General features: G+C 52.7%; 1 protein-coding gene across 1 annotated transcript in view; it reads left to right on the top strand.

The window, feature by feature from the left end:
* Positions 1 to 16790, top strand: part of LOC122548290 (tetraspanin-4-like) — a 96818-nt gene that overhangs the window by 65368 nt on the left and 14660 nt on the right. Inside the window, exons 4-5 of the mRNA XM_087996196.1 lie at positions 5373 to 5474; positions 8495 to 8626. Of these exons, the coding sequence (XP_087852322.1) occupies positions 5373 to 5474; positions 8495 to 8626 (234 nt within the window). The remainder of the gene's footprint in view (positions 1 to 5372; positions 5475 to 8494; positions 8627 to 16790) is intronic.

Below are 16790 nucleotides of genomic sequence, written 5' to 3'. Positions count from 1 at the left end.
TTGTAGCAATTATTTGAATCTGTAGGTACAAACATCAAAACAAAACTGATGTGAAGATGGTCACTGCACCTGAAACCTTGGTTCTTGGTACAGTGTTCCCAGACCCTGCCGCATTCCTCAATCCCTCTCTGTTTCCAGCATCAATGTTGGTAAGGAATGGATGGCAGCTTATTGTAGCTCACGTAAATCTCCATCAGCACGGTTCATGGCCTCAGCTGATAAACATTTCTTTCCATTTCTGAGGCACCACATTTAGCAATTCCCAGCGGGGTTTACAGGATATAAACCAGGGAGCAGCAGCTCGCAGAGAAAGCTGATTAAATCGTGCAGTTATTGTCATCTGTTAAATAACATAGAGCAGAGTTCAAGGTTCGAAATATCCAGAGACTCGGTGATGAATCGTTCAAAGATGCTGGCTGATCGCCTGCTAAAGGTGCTGGGTAATTAAATGTCATCATCCGACTGGAGACTGCTTCTCGATGAAAGGTTTTCAGAGAGCAGCCAATAAAGGGGTGCATTGGGCGATGGTGACCTGGATTTGTCACTGTGGATGTGAAAGACTTTTCATAATGTCTGCAGCTGGATGTTATAATTGAGAGAGCTGGAAAAACACACACACACATGCACAAACACACAGACAGACAGACAGATACACACGGACACACACAACAGACAGACGCGCACACACAGTCCCATAGTGTTGTAGAACCTAGGGATTTAGGGATTCAGGGGCACAATTTTTTGACATCTGCATTACATATAGACAGGATGGTTACGAAGGCATTTAGCACGCTTGCTTTCATCGCTCAGTCCTTTGAGTGTAGGAGTTGGGAAGCCATGTTGGGGGCAGCAAGGTGGCTCAGTGGTCAGCACTGCTGCCTCACAACACCAGGGACTCGGGTTCGATTCCAGCCTCGGGCGACTGTCTGTGTGGAGATTGCACATTCTCCCCGTGTCTGCGTGGGTTTCCTCCCACAGTCCGAAGATGTGCAGGTTAGGGTGAATTGACCATGCTAAATTGCCCTTAGTGTCAGGTGCATTAGTCAGAGGGAAATGGGTCTGGGTGGGTTACTCTTTGGAGGGTCAGTGGGCTGAAGGGCCTGTTTCCACACTGTAGGGAATCTAATCTTGTTGAGGTTGTACAGGATGTTGGTGAGGTCTCTTCTAGAATACTGTGTCCAGTTCAGGTCGCCCTGTTATAGGAAGGATATTGTTCAGCTGGAGAGGGTTCAGAAGAGATTTACTGAGATGTTGCCGGGTATGGAAGGTCTAGGTTATAAAGAAAGGCTGCATTGGCTGGGACCTTCTCTCTGGAACACAGGAGGTTGAGGGGGCGACCTTCTCGAAGCTTATAAAATAATGAGGGCTATCGATAGAGTTAATGCTCAGTGTCTTTTCCATAGGGTGTGGATGTCAAGGCACGGAGGCACATTTTTAAGGTGAGAGGAGAGACATTTTAAAAAAAAGGGATGGGGGCAAATTTTTACATAGAAAAGTCTTTCACATCCACAGTGACAAATCCAAGTCACCATTGCCCAAAGCACCCCTTTATTAACTGCTCTTTGAAAACGTTTCAACTGCATGCCGACCTGAATCCCAAAGTAAACCAGTCCCACCTGCCTGCTCCCAGCCCACATCCCTCCAGGCCCCTCCTATTCATGTACAGATCCAAATGCCTTCTGAATGCTGTAACTGTACCCATAGCCAGCACTTCCTCAGGATCTTCATTCCGCATGTGTAAATTGCCCATAGCATTAGGTACATTAATCAGGGGTATATATAGGGGAGGGGAATGGGTCTGGGTGGGTTACTCTTCAGAGGGTCGTGTGGACTTGTTGGGCCGAAGGGCCTGCTTCCACACTCTAGGGAATCTAATCTAATCTTTTCCCAGCTATAATTAGTTCTGAAGAAGGCTGTCGGTGTCCTGTTGGAGTTCCACACTGTCCTCCTCAAGACTATCCAGTTCTTCCTAGTCTCATATCATCGACAAAGTTTGAAACTGTCTCCTTGGAGACTGTATCGACGGAGGCTGGAGGTGGGGGGGGCACGGTCAATCTAGTCCCATCACCACTCCCCAGATCACTAACCGCAATAAAGATTACGCCTGTATTTTCTAAGATGACCAATTAACTTTAACAGATTTTGAACAATAATATACAAGCTAAACAACATCAGATTTCTTAATAAGCACCATAATTACCATCAAATTGTTCAATGACGATGCAGTCATAGAATCCCTAGAGTGTGGAAACAGGCCATTTGGCCCATCATGTCTACACCAACCCATCATGTCCCACCCAGACCCACCCCTCTATTTCCCATGGCTGATCCACCTAATCTACACATCTCTGGCAATTTAGCATGGCCAATCCACCAAATCTGCACATCTTTGGACTGTGGGAGGAAACCGGAGTACCCGAAGGAAACCCACGCAGACACGGGGAGAATGTGCAAACTCCACACAGACTGTCACCCGAGGCTGGCATCGAACCTGGGTCCTTGGCGCTGTGAGGCAGCAGTGCTGACCACTCAGCCAGTCTTCACGTTAACAGTTCAGTAATATAGAGGTATTATCCCTCTAAATATCCCTAAAGCACCCACTAACTCTTCAGGAAAAGAGAGAAGAAAGAATTCTCTGCAGAGATCGGCTTTCTGTAGAGGGGGCTCCAAGGCCGATGGAGAGGGTCAAAGACCTGTACAGAAGGCTCAGAGGCCTGTACAGGAGGCTCAGAGATCTGTACATGAGGCTCAGAGGCCTGTACAGAAGGCTCAGATATCTGTACAGAAGGCTCAGAGGCCTGTACAGAAGGCTCAGAGGCCTGTACAGAAGGCTCAGAGGCCTGTACAGAAGGCTCAGAGATCTGTACAGGAGGCTCAGAGGCATGTACAGGAGGCTCAGAGGCCTGTACAGGAGGCTCAGAGGCCTGTACAGGAGGCTCAGAGGCCTGTACAGGAGGCTCAGAGGCCTGTACAGGAGGCTCAGAGGCATGTAGGAACCACAGGGAGATTATGGAGAAACAATCAGAGGATGAAAGATTTTAGAATGAACTATTGCTGTACTAGACCCCAGTGTAGGTCAATGAGGAGGTATGGTGAGTCAGGACAAGGGTCAGCAAATGTTTGGATAAGCTCAGATTCATGGTGGATGGATGATGGGAGGGGTCAGGCCTTTGGAGAGGAGCTGGGGCGGTGGGTGATGGTAATCTCCACTCTGGGTTATGCTGGACACAACCTGCTTCAGCATGTGTATCCGATGAGACACGGATCCGGTGACTGGGACTGACAACGGGGCCTTTATTCCTGACTGGGCCTTGATATTGAGGTGAATCAGCTTTCAGAGTTGGCCGTGGGAGTTCCCTCACAGCGTCTATTTCTTCCTCCATGGTACTCTCTACCAGAGGATTCGATTCCTCATTCCCCTCGGTGCAGTGAGAGAGGGAGAGATTCCGAGATCTGGCCGTTCCCACTGACATTCGTCATCACATCGAAGACTTGACCATGCTCCCACTGGGATCCCCATTCAGTGAGTGATAGACTGTAGGCCTTTGTAGGCCGTAGCTGATACTGAGGGGCAGATTCTGTCAGGAAACTTCAGTGGACTGCGTGACATTTCGCATTGCATCAATGTCAAATCCTGCACCATTCCTCTCCGTTTCACTAAGTCCCTCAGGGAAACGAGGGCTCATCTTGGGAATTGTTCCTGCTTGGAGACACTCCCAGAGCACCCCTCTGAGCAAGTCACCTTGCTCTGCTTTCGAATGAACACCCTGTCAAGAATGAAGGGGATGCTGCAGCTTGTTCACAAAGGTCCAATCTCACACACACACACACACACACACACACACACACACACACACGTCACCCGGCCTTTCACCTTTGGTCAAGTGACCAATCAATAATGAGGTGAGGAAGCTCTCTGGGTGTCACCAAGGCACCATCACCATGGTGATGTAACTATGGCGACGAGGTGCAGCGTCAACTGGAGCCAGTGACACTTGACCTTTGCCCTTTGGTAAGAGTCCCAACAGGATCTCTGAAGAGATGGGCCTAACTCCTAACCCTACCCAGAGCTCTCTGAGTATGAAAGCCTGGAGCTACAAGAGATTGCATTTGAATAGCGCCTTTTGGCAGAGTGGAAGTACTTCACAGCTGTGTTATGAAATTAAACATGAGGCTGAAGCATATTTCAAAACACCAAAAGCTATAACAAAGGGAGTAGGTTTTGAAAGAGCATCGTGAAAGGGCAGAGAGAGGCAAACTTTGGAACTTTGGGGCCATGGAAGCAGAAGGCATGGTCATCAAATGTGGAGCAGTTGAGTGTCGGGAGATTATGGTGGGCCACAAGAAATCAGGATTAGAGGGGTGCAGGTAACTCAGAGGGCTGTGGGGGCTCGAGGGGGTTACGGAGACCAGCGGTGGTGGGGGGGCGGGGGTTGTTGACATGGTGATATTTGAAAGCAAGAATGAGAATCATCACCTCAAGGTGCTGTTCAATGGGGACACAGGAAGGCGAGCTAAGGGGAAGTACAGGAGGTGGGGGTTTGCTGAGTGTTAGGACAGGGGTACCTCAAGGTTGGAGATTGGGTGCTGTCAAAGAGTCAAGTGTAGAAGTTCCAAAGATTTGGAGGACAGAATGGGCAAACACAGTGCCCTCCCAAACCTCCCGTACGCTGACCCTCAGTCGTAGAGTCGTAGAGATGTACAGCATGGAAACAGACTCTTCGGTCCAACCAGTCCATGCTGACCAGATATCCCAACCCAATCAAGTCCCACCTGCCAGCACCCGGCCCATATCCCTCCAAACCTTCCTATTCATATACCCATCCAGATGCCTCTTAAATGTTTCAATTGTACCAGCCTCCACCACTTCCTCTGGCAGCTCCTAGTTTCCCGAGGATTGGCAGATGTCAATGCCATCAGCACTTCATGTCAAAGGTGGTCTCACCAATCCATAAAACAGCAACCTCGATAATCCTCTCCCAGACTATGAACTTGCCTGAGTCTTTTTGTTTCTTCATTCATGGGATGAGGATATCCCTGGTTAGACCAGCCCTAATTGTCCAGGGGGCAACCACCTTGCTGTGGGTCTGGAGTCACATGTAGGCCAGACCAGGTAAGGATGGCAGTTTCCTTCCCTCAAAGACATTAAATGAACAAGATGGGTTTCCCCAAAAATCAACAATGGTCATCATTAGACTCTTCATATCAAATGTTTTTATTGAATTTAAATGTGGGTCCCAGAAATTAACTGGCTCTCTGGATTAACAGTCCAGTGGTAATATCACCATGCAGCTGCCTCCCCGTTCCCTGGAGTTTGTAACAGCACAGCTTTTAATCCCTGATTAACACAAGCCTCTCCCTCTCTCCCTCAGATCGACACTTATGTCCGAGATGATCTGAAGGAAGGTCTTTGGTTGTTTGAGACGGACGGAAACATTGGCCTGACAAATGCTTGGAGCATCATCCAGACTGATGTAGGTCCACTCGATGTTGCCAGTTCACACTTCAGGGAGAGCGGGAGCTTTAAACTGCAAGGCCTCATGTTGTCTGGAAGGGCATAGAGCTGCAATATTAGTCATGTTTGCTCATCTGCTGCCCAACCTGCTGAGTTTCTCCAGCTATTTGTCTGTTCGTTTCTATTTGGAAGGGGTTTCTTTTTGGAAGCTGGGCCTATGAACAAGAATGATCGTCAGAGTTCAGGGCAGAGGAGAAAGGAGGTGTTCATTAATTTTAAGTGGCAATAATAAATTACATATAATTAGAGTCATAGAGATGTACAGCACAGAAACAGACCCTTCGGTCCAACTTGTCCATGCCGACCAGATATCCTAAATTAATCTAGTCCCAATTGCCAGCACCCGGCCCATATCCCTCCAAAACCTTCCTATTCATATACCCATCCAGATGCCTTTTAAATGTTGCAATTGTACCAGCCTCCACCACTTCCTCTGGCAGCTCATTCCATACACACACACCACCCTCTGCGTGAAAAAGTTGTCCCTTAGGCCCCTTTTATATCTTTTCCCTCTCACCCTAAACCTATGCCCCAGGAGTTTTGAACTCCCCTACCCTGGGAAAAAGACCTTGTCTATTTATCCTATCTATGCCCCCCATGATTTTATAAACCTCTATAAGGTCACCCCTCAGCCTCCAATGCTCCAGGGAAAACAGCCCCAGCCTGTTCAGCCTCTCCCTGTAGCTCAAATCCTCCAACCCTGGCAACATCCTTGTAAATCTTTTCTGAACCCTTTCAAGTTTCACAACATCCTTCCTACAGCAGGGAGACCAGAATTGAACACAATATTCCAAAAGTGGCCGAACCAATGTCCTGTACAGCCGCAACATGACCTCCCACCTTCTGTACTCAATGCACTGACCAATAAAGGCAAGCAGACCAAACGCCGCCTTCACTGTCCTGTTTACAAAAGGGCAATTAATTAGATCAATGGAGATGTCATTTACTAAGTTAGCAGTTCAATGTTCAAAGGATCCAAATTGCCTTTATAAAGGTCTGGTCTGCAGAAATGAATAATTAAGGATTTGGAGGAAGGTGATACAATTATAAAGAGATACCCATCGAGGGAGATGTTAGCTCAGTTACCAGATTAAACCAACAGGTTCAATCCCTGCGCTGGGTGAGGTGACCACAACGGACTCTCCTTCTCAACCCCTCCCCCCACCTGAGGTGTACTGACCCCCTCCCTCTAATTAGAGAGAGCCCACTTTGGTCTGGTGGGACTGAGGTGACTGGAGTCACACACCATGGATTTTGTGCGTAATTCCTGGAGTGGGTCTTGAGCCCTTGTAACTCTGAGACAAGAATAATGCACTGCAAAATGGAGTCGTTTCCTTGGATCCGGGAACGGTTGGTGGAGGTTTTATTCCACTCTGAGCTGTCCTGCTGTTTACGACTCAGCCAGAAAATTCCCAAAGGCCTTCATTTTCCCAAGCCTGCTGCTCCTCCTGCCAGTCTCTGTGAACTGTCTATTAATTTTGTTTAATTGTACACAAGTAGAGAGCATTAACTGTGGCTTTCACTGAGCATCTGTCAAGAAATACTTATTAAGACTTTGACACTAGGAGGCCAGTGTGTGGAATGTTTCAGTCTGTAAATAAATGCAAGAATGTGAAATGATTGGCTCCAGTCCTATCCTTCAACAAGTTGCTCTCTGAATTGGAACAATCGCCTCCTTCCCTCACTGCCTGCCTCCAGCCAGTTGTCAGACAGGGGATAGTATGGGATTCGGAAAGTGTTGTAGCCTTTTTTTTGAATCATAGAACCCCTACAGTGTGGAAGCAGGCCATTCAGCCTATTGAGTCTACACCAACTCTCCAAAGAGCGTCCCACCCAGATCCATCCTCCATCCCCATAACCCTGCATTTCCCATGGCTAATCCACCCAACCTGCACATCCCTGGACATCAAGGGTAATTCAGCATGGCTAATCCACCCAACCTGCACATCCCAGGACATCAAGGGTAATTCAGCATGGCTAATCCACTCAACCTGCACATCCCTGGACATCAAGGGTAATTCAGCATGGCTAATCCACTCAACCTGCACATCTTTGAAGGAAACCGGAACACCCAGGGGAAACATGTGCAGACACAGAGAGAATGTGCAAACTCTACACAGAAAGTCACCAAAGAGTGGAATCGAACCTGGGTCCCTGGCACTGTGAGGCAGCAGTGCTAACCACTGAGGCTCCATTTTGCAGTGCATTGTTCTTGTCTCAGAGTTAGAGGGTTCAAGACCCACTCCAGGAATTAAGCACATGGTGTGTGGCTCCAATCACCTCAGTCCGACCAGACCAAGGCGGGGTCTCTCTCTCTCTCTCTGGTTCTCTAATTAGTTGGAGGCAAATGTTGGTGGTTTAGTCTGAGGGTCACTACACCTCAGGGAGAGGTTGAGAAGGAGAGTCCTTTGTCATAACCTTGATCAGTGCAGGAATTGACACCGTGTCACTCCAATTGACTTGAGGAAATATTCTAGGGCACAAACTGTGGAGTAGGAGAGCAGTACGGCACGGTGGCACAGTGGTTAGCACTGCTGCCTCACAGCGCCAGAGACACGGGTTCAATTCCCGCCTCAGGAGACTCTCTGTGTGGAGTTTGCACCACACCATGTGTGGGTTTCCTCCGGGTGCTCCGGTTTCCTCCCACAATCCAAAAATGTGCAGGTTAGGTGAATTGGCCAAGTTAAATTGCCCGTAGTGTTAGGTGAAGGGGTAAATGTAGGGGAATGGGTCTGGGTGGGTTGCGCTTCGGCGGGTCGGTGTAGACTTGTTGGGCCGAAGGGCCTGTTTCCACACTGTAAGTAATCTAATCTATAGGATGGGTCGAAGTTCAGAAGCAGGGAACGACAATGTAAGAAGGCTTTGGGCCCACACAGTTGATGTTGCTATGACGATTGGATGTAGGTGGGTTTGACGAAAGGTTAACAGCGGAGTGGCTATTTGGGATTGTTCTGATGTGTAATCTATTGGCTCTTCCAGTTTGGCTGCTGTGGAGTTTCGAACTACACCGACTGGTTTGAGGCCTTCAACATGACGCAAGTGCCAGACTCCTGCTGCCAGGAATACAGTGTGAGCTGTGGCCTCCACTCCCCAGACACATGGTGGAAAGATGTGAGTACTGTCGTCTGGGTGGAACACAGATGTCCCATTGGGGGAAAGGGGCAGGACTAGGAAGCCCTGATTCAGAGGGAAGGTCCAAGCGAGCTTCTGGCTGTACAAAGCCAGAGGCCTACAGATATTCACAGCCTCGGATCCCTAGTCAGAGGAATTGCAGGGAATGCTCTTACCGAGGGATGAGCTCTCTGCAAGCTGGAAGTGAAGGGCAGATAAGAGGGAGTGCGGAGGTTAGAACAAAGTGAGCAAATGTCACCTCAATATCTAACTGTACCACAGCAGCGTTTGCAATCGCGCAACATTGTCTCCAGAAACCCAACTGGCTCTGCTCTTGTCAGTGAGTGGGAACATTCTCTCTATATCTACTTGGCCAAAACCTTTCATCGTTTTAAAGGGGGAGATTAGGTCACACGTCAGCCTTTTACGTTGAAGAGAGAGTTCTGAACTGGCTTGTGTATCCTTTCCTGATGTCCAATCTCAATGAGTCTTCCCTACAGCCTTCTGGTTGAGAGCTGCCTGCAGGATTCAGACTGTGCACTAATTACGGTCCTGTACGAGTTACAACACTTTCCTGTTTCATTTTTCATCACTCGATCCCTCGAGAAATGTTATATTTTAAAGCCTCACTAACCTTCCTGAGATTTAACCCTAATTCCCCAGAGGGCAGTTAAGAGTCAACGCCGTTGCTGTGGGTCTGGAGTTAGTTGTAGGCCAGACCAGGTAAGGATGGCAGATTTCAATCCCTAATGGACATTAGTGAGCCAGATGGGGATTTTTAATGCAGTGGGTGTCACTAAATCAACTTTTAATTCTAATCTTTAAAAAATTGAATTCAGATATCTCCATCTGTCCTGGTGGGATTCAAACCCATATCCCCAGAATATTAGCCTGGGGTTCCCGATTGCTCAGCCTGTGATGTTACTGCCACACCACCTTCTCAATTGTACTTTACCATCCCAGGGCCCCTATATGGGCAGCACGGTGGCTCAGTGGTTAGCACTGCTGCCTCCTAGCATCAGGGACCTGGGTTCGATTCCATCCTCAGGTGACTGTCTGTGTGGAGTTTGCACATTCTCCCCGCCTCTGTGTGGGTTTCCTCCCACAGCCCAAAGATGTGCATGTGTCCGTGCTAAATTGTCCATAGTGTTAGGTGAGTTAGTCAGCGGGAAATGGATCTGGGCGGGTTACTCTTCGGAGGGTCAGTGGAGACTTGTTGGCCCGAAGGGCCTGTTTCCACACAGTAGGTGAATCTAATCCCTTTAATTGCTCTGACTGACCAAACTCACACCTTACAGGTGTTCAGCAGGTCCCCTAGTCTCCCCTGTTTACCTCACTTTCTCATGTCATCCTGGGACTTACTGGAGTCCTCCTCAACAATGACGATTCCTGACACCAGTGTAACCTCTTTGCTGAATGAATGTGGGAAGCATTGCCTCAACTAACTCTTCAATTCTTTCCACTCCCTCCCTATCCTTTATTCCTGATGAAGGGCTTTTGCCCGATACGTCGATTTCAAAGCTCCTTGGATGCTGCCTGAACTGCTGTGCTCTTCCAGCATCACTAATCCAGAATCTGGTTTCCAGCATCTGCAGTCATTGTATTTACCCTATCTCTGTAACCCTGCTCCAGCCCCTACACCCCCCTCCGTCTCTGTAACTCTGCTCCAGACCCTACACCCCCCTCCGTCTCTGTAACCCTCCTCCAGCCCCTACACACCCTCCCCTTCTCTGTAACCCTGCTCCAGCCCCTACACCTCCTCCCTATCCCTGTAACCCCCTCCAGCCCCTACACACCCTCCCTATCTCTGTAACCCCTTACACCCCCTCACTATCTCTGTAACTCCCTTCAGCACCTACACCCCCTCCCTATCTCTGTAACCCGCTCCAGCCCCTACACAACCTCCCTATCTCTGTAACCCTGCTCCAGCCCCTACACCCCTCCCTATCTCTGTAACACCCTCCAGCACCTACACCCCATCCTTATCTCTGTAACCCGCTCCAGCTCCTCCAGCCCCTCCCTATCTATGTAAGCTCCCTCAGCCCCTTCACCCCCTCCCTATCTCTGTAACCCCCCGTCCCTACACTCCCTCCCTATCTCTGTATCCCCTCCAGCCCCTACACCTCCTCCCTATCTCTGTAAACCTCCTACAGCCACTACACTCCCTCCCTGTCTCTGTAACCTCCTCCAGCCCCTACATCCCCTCCCTGTCTCTGTAACCTCCCTCAGCCCCTACACCCCTCCCCGTCTCTGAAACCCTGCTCCAGCCCCGACACCCCCTCCCTATCTCTGGAACCCACTAGACCCACTACCTATCTCTGAAACCTCCTCCAGCCCCTATACCTCCTACCTATCTCTGTAACCTGCTCCAGCCCCTACACACCCTCCCTATCTCTGTAACCCTGCTCCAGTCCCTACACCCCACCCTATATCTGGAACCCCCTCAAGCCCCTACACCCCCTCCCTATCTCTGAAACCCACTCCAGCTCCTACACCCCCTCCCTATCTCTGTAACCTCCTTCAGCCCCGACACCCCCTCCCTATCTCTGTAACCCCCACCGCCACTACACCCCCGCCCTATCTCTGTATCCCCTCCAGCCCCGACAACCCCTCCCTATCTCTGTAAACCTCCACCAGCCACTACACTCACTCCCTGTCTCTGTAACCTCCTCCAGCCCCTACACACCCTCCCTATCTCTGTAACCCGCCCCGTCCCTACACCCTCTCCCTATCTCAGTAACCCCCTCCAGCCCCTACATTCCCTCCCCGTCTCTGTAACCTCCCTCAGCCCCTACACCCCTCCCAATATCTGTAACCCCCTCCAGCCCCTACACCCCAACCTTATCTCTGTAACCCGCTCCAGCTCCTCCAGCCCCTCCCTATCTATGTAAGCTCCCTCAGCCCCTTCACCCCCTCCCTATCTCTGTAACCCCCCGTCCCTACACTCCCTCCCTATCTCTGTATCCCCTCCAGCCCCTACACCTCCTCCCTATCTCTGTAAACATCCTACAGCCACTACACTCCCTCCCTGTCTCTGTAACCTCCTCCAGCCCCTACACAACCTTCCTATCTCTGTAACCTCCCACAGCCCCTACACCCCCTCCCTATCTCTGTAACCCGCCCTGCCCCTACACCTCCTCCCTATCTCAGTAATCCCCTCAAGCCCCTACATCCCCTCCCTGTCTCTGTTACCTCCCTCAGCCCCTACACCCCTCCCTATCTCTGTAACCCCCCCAGCGCCTACACCCCCTCCCTATCTATGTAACCTCTTCCAGCCCCTACACGCCCTCCCTATCTCTGTAACCCCCTACACCCCATTCCTATCTCTGTAAGCCCCTCCAGCCCCTACACCCCATCCTTATCTCTGTAACCCGCTCCAGCTCCTCCAGCCCCTCCCTATCTATGTAAGCTCCCTCAGCCCCTACACCCCCTCCCTATCTCTGTAACACCCCGCCCCTACACTCCCTCCCTATCTCTGTATCCCCTCCAGCCCCTACACCCCCTCCCTATCTGTGTAACCCGCCCTGCCCCTACATCTCCTCCCTATCTCAGTAACCCCCTCCAGTCCCTACATCCCCTCCCTGTCTCTGTTACCTCCCTCAGCCCCTACACCCCTCCCTATCTCTGTAACCCCCACAGCGCCTACACGACCTCCCGATCTATGTAACCTCCTCCAGCCTCTACAACCCCTCCCCATCTCTGTAACCCTGTCCCGCTCCTACACCCCCTCCCTATCTATGTAACCTCCTCCAGCCCCTACACGCCCTCCCTATCTCTGTAACGCCCTACACCCCCTCTCTATCTCTGGAACTCCCTCCAGCCCCGACACTCCCTCCCTATCTCTGTAACCTCCTCCAGCCCCTACACCCCCTCCCTATCTCTGTAACCCTTCTCCAGCCCCTACACCCCCTCTGTCTCTGTAACCCTGCTCCAGCCCCTACACCCCTCCCCGTCTCTGTAACCCTGCTCCAGCCCATACACCCCTCCCCGTCTCTGTAACTCTGCTCCAGCCCCTACACCCACTCCCCGTCTCTGTAACCCTGCTCCAGCCCCTACACCCCTCCCGTCACTGTAACTTCCTCCAGCCCCTACACCCCCTCCCCGTCTCTGTACCCCTGCTCCAGCCCCTACACCGCTCTCCGTCTCTGTAACCCTGCTCCAGCCCCGACACCCCCTCCCTATCTCTGGAACCCACTACACCTCCTACCTATCTCTGTAACCCGCTCCAGCCCCTACACACCCTCCTTATCTCTGTAACCCGCTCCAGCCCCTACACCCCTCCCTATATCTGTAACCCCCTCAATCCCCTACACTCCCTCCCTATTTCTGTAACCCCCTCCAGCTCCTATACCCCCTCCCTATCTCTGTCTCCAACACCAGCACCTACACCCCTCCCTATCTCTGTCACCCACATCAGCCGCTACACCACTTCTCTATCTCTGTAACCCCCTCCAGCCCCTACACCCCCTCCCTATCTCTGTATCCCCTCCAGCCCCTACAACCCCTCCCTATCTCTGTAACCTCTCCCAACCCCTACACACCCTCCCATTCTCTGTAACCCGTCACCCCTACACCCCCTCCCTATCTCAGTAACCTCCTACACCCCCATCTATCTCTGTAACCCTGCACCTGCCCCTATACCCCTCCCTATCTCTGTAAGCTCCCTCAGCCCCTACACCCCCGCCCTATCTCTGTAACCCCCTCCAGCCCCTACACACCCTCCCTATCTCTGTAACTCCCTTGTTCCCTACATCCCCTCCCGATCTCTGAAACCCACCCCAGCCCCTACACACCCTCCCTATCTCTGTAAACCCCTTCTGCCCCTACACCCCCTCCCTATCACAATCACCACCTCCAGCCCCTACACCCCTCCCTATCTCTGTAACCTCCCTCAGCCCCTGCACCTCCGCCCTATCTCTGTAACCCCCTCCAGCCCTACACCCCTCCCTATCTCTGTAACCTCCCCCTGCCCCTACACACACTCCCTATCTCTGTAACCTCCCTCAGCCCCTACACCCCCGCCCTATCTCTGTAACCCCCTCCAGCCCCGAGACCAATTCCCTATCACTGTCACCTCTCCAGGCCCTACACCCCCTCCGTATCTCTGTCACCCCCTCCAGCCCCTACACCCCCTCCCTATTTCTGTCACCCCCTCCAGCCCCTACACCCCCTCCCTATCTCTATAACCCCCTTCAGCCCCTACACCCCCTCCCTAGCTCTGTAACCCCCTCCCGCCCCTAAACTATCTCCCTATCTCTGTAACCCCCTCGTTCCCTACATCCCCTCCCTATCTCTGTAACCCACCCCAGCCCCTACACTCCCTCCCTATCTCTGTAACCTCCCTCAGCCCCTACACCCCCTCCCTATCTATGTAACCTCCCTCAGCCCCTACACCCCCTCCCTATCTCTGTAACCCCCTCCAGCCCCTACACCAACTCCCTATCACTGTCACCTCTCCAGCCCCTACACCCCCTCCGTATCTCTGTCACCCCCTCCAGCCCCTACTCCCTCTCCCTATCTCTGTAACTCCCTCCAGCTCCTACACCCCCTCCATGTCTCTGGAACCCACTACACCCCCTATCTATCTCTGTAACCCTGCTCCAGCCCCTACACCCCCTCCCTATCTATGTAACCTCCTCCAGCCCCTACACGCCCTCCCTATCTCTGTAACCCCCTACACCCCCTCCCTATCTCTGTAACCCCCTCCAGCCCCTACACCCCATCCTTATCTCTGTAACCCGCTCCAGCTCCTCCAGTCCCTCCCTATCTATGTAAGCTCCCTCAGCCCCTACACCCCCTCCCTATCTCTGTAACACCCCCGCCCCTACATTCCCTCCCTATCTCTGTATCCCCTCCAGCCCCTACACCTCCTCCCTATCTCTGTAAACCTCCTACAGCTACTACACTCCCTCCCTGTCTCTGTAACTTCCTACAGCCCCTACACCCCCTCCCTATCTCTGTAACCCTGCTCCGCCCCTACACACCCTCCATGTCTCTGTAACCCTGCTCCAGCCCCGACACCCCCTCCCTCTCTCTGGAACCCACTACACCTCCTACCTATCTCTGTAACCCGCTCCAGCCCCTACACACCCTCCCTATCTCTGTAACCCGCTCCAGCCCCTACACCCCTCCCTATATCTGTAACCCCCTCAATCCCCTACACTCCCTCCCTATTTCTGTAACCCCCTCCAGCTCCTACACCCCCTCCCTATCTCTGTCTCCAACACCAGCCCCTACACCCCCTCCCTATCTCTGTCACCCACATCAGCCGCTACACCACTTCTCTATCTCTGTAACCCCCTCCAGCCCCTACACCCCCTCCCTATCTCTGTAACCCTCCCCCACCCCTACACCCCCTCCCTATCTCTGTATCCCCTCCAGCCCCTACAACCCCTCCCTATCTCTGTAACCTCTCCCAACCCCTACACACCCTCCCATTCTCTGTAACCCGCCACCCCTACACCCCCTCCCTATCTCAGTAACCTCCTACACCCCCTATCTATCTCTGTAACACTGCTCCAGCCCCTACACCCCTCCCTATCTCTGTAACCCCCTCCAGCCCCTACACACCCTCCCTATCTCTGTAACTCCCTCGTTCCCTACATCCCCTCCCGATCTCTGTAACCCACCCCAGCCCCTACACACCCTCCCTATCTCTGTAACCCCCTTCTGCCACTACCCCCCTCCCTATCACAATCACCACCTCCAGCCCCTACACCCCTCCCTATCTCTGTAACCTCCCCCTGCCCCTACACACACTCCCTATCTCTGTAACCTCCCTCAGCCCCTACACCCCCGCCCTATCTCTGTAACCCCCTCCAGCCCCTAGACCAACTCCCTATCACTGTCACCTCTCCAGGCCCTATACCCCCTCCGTATCTCTGTCACCCCCTCCAGCCCCTACACCCCCTCCCTATCTCTATAACCCCCTTCAGCCCCTACACCCCCTCGCTAGCTCTGTAACCCACTCCCGCCCCTAAACTAGCTCCCTATCTCTGTAACCCCCTCGTTCCCTACATCCCCTCCCTATCTCTGTAACCCACCCCAGCCCCTACACTCCCTCCCTATCTCTGTAACCTCCCTCAGCCCCTACACCCCCTCCCTATCTCTGTAACCTCCCTCAGCCCCTACACCCCCTCCCTATCTCTGTAACCCCCTCCAGCCCCTACACCAACTCCCTATCACTGTCACCTCTCCAGCCCCTACACTCCCTCCGTATCTCTGTCACCCCCTCCAGCCCCTACACCCCCTCCCTATCTCTATAAGCCCCTCCAGCCCCTACACCCCCTCCCTAGCTCTGTAACCCCCTCCCGCCCCTAAACTAGCTCCCTATCTCTGTAACCCCCTCGTTCCCTACATCCCCTCCCTATCTGTGTAACCCACCCCAGCCCCTACACCTCCTCCCTCTCTCTGTAACCCCCTCCAGCCCCTACACTCCCGCCCTATCTCTGTAACCCCCTCCAGCCCCTACACCCCCTCCCTATCACAGTCACCTCCTCCAGCCCCTAAACCCCCTCCCTATCTCTGTAACCCCCTCCAGCCCCTACTCCCACTCCCTATCTCTGTAACCACCTCCAGCTCCTACACCCCCTCCATGTCTCTGGAACCCACTACACCCCCTATCTATCTCTGTAACCCTGCTCCAGCCCCTACACCTCCTACCTATCTCTGTAACTCGCTCCAGCCCCTATACCCCTCCCTATCTCTGTAACCCTGCTCTAGCCCCTACACCCCCTCCCTCTCTCTGTAACCCCCCCAGCGCCTACACCCCCTCCCGATCTATGTAACCTCCTCCAGCCGCTACAACCCCTCCCCATCTCTGTAACCCTCTCCCGCCCCTACACCCCCTCCCTATCTCTGTAACCCCCTCCAGCCCCTACACCCCATCCTTATCTCTGTAACCTGCTCCAGCTCCTCCAGCCCCTCCCTATCTATGTAAGCTCCCTCAGCCCCTACACCCCCTCCCTATCTCTGTATCCCCTCCAGCCCCTACACCTCCTCCCTCTCTCTGTAACCCCCTCCAGCCCCTACTCCCCCTCCCTATCTCTGTAACCCTGCTCCAGACCCTACACCCTCCCCATCTCTGTAACCCTGCTCCAGCCCCTACACCCCCTCCCCGTCTCTGTAACCCTGCTCCAGCCCCTACACCGCTCCCCGTCTCTGT

The sequence above is a fragment of the Chiloscyllium plagiosum genome, unplaced genomic scaffold, assembly GCF_037043375.1.
Source record: "Chiloscyllium plagiosum isolate Xiang-an unplaced genomic scaffold, Cpla_swu_hap1 HiC_scaffold_18, whole genome shotgun sequence".
Lineage (NCBI taxonomy): Eukaryota > Metazoa > Chordata > Chondrichthyes > Orectolobiformes > Hemiscylliidae > Chiloscyllium > Chiloscyllium plagiosum.
This window is presented reverse-complemented; position numbering and strand designations above follow the sequence as displayed.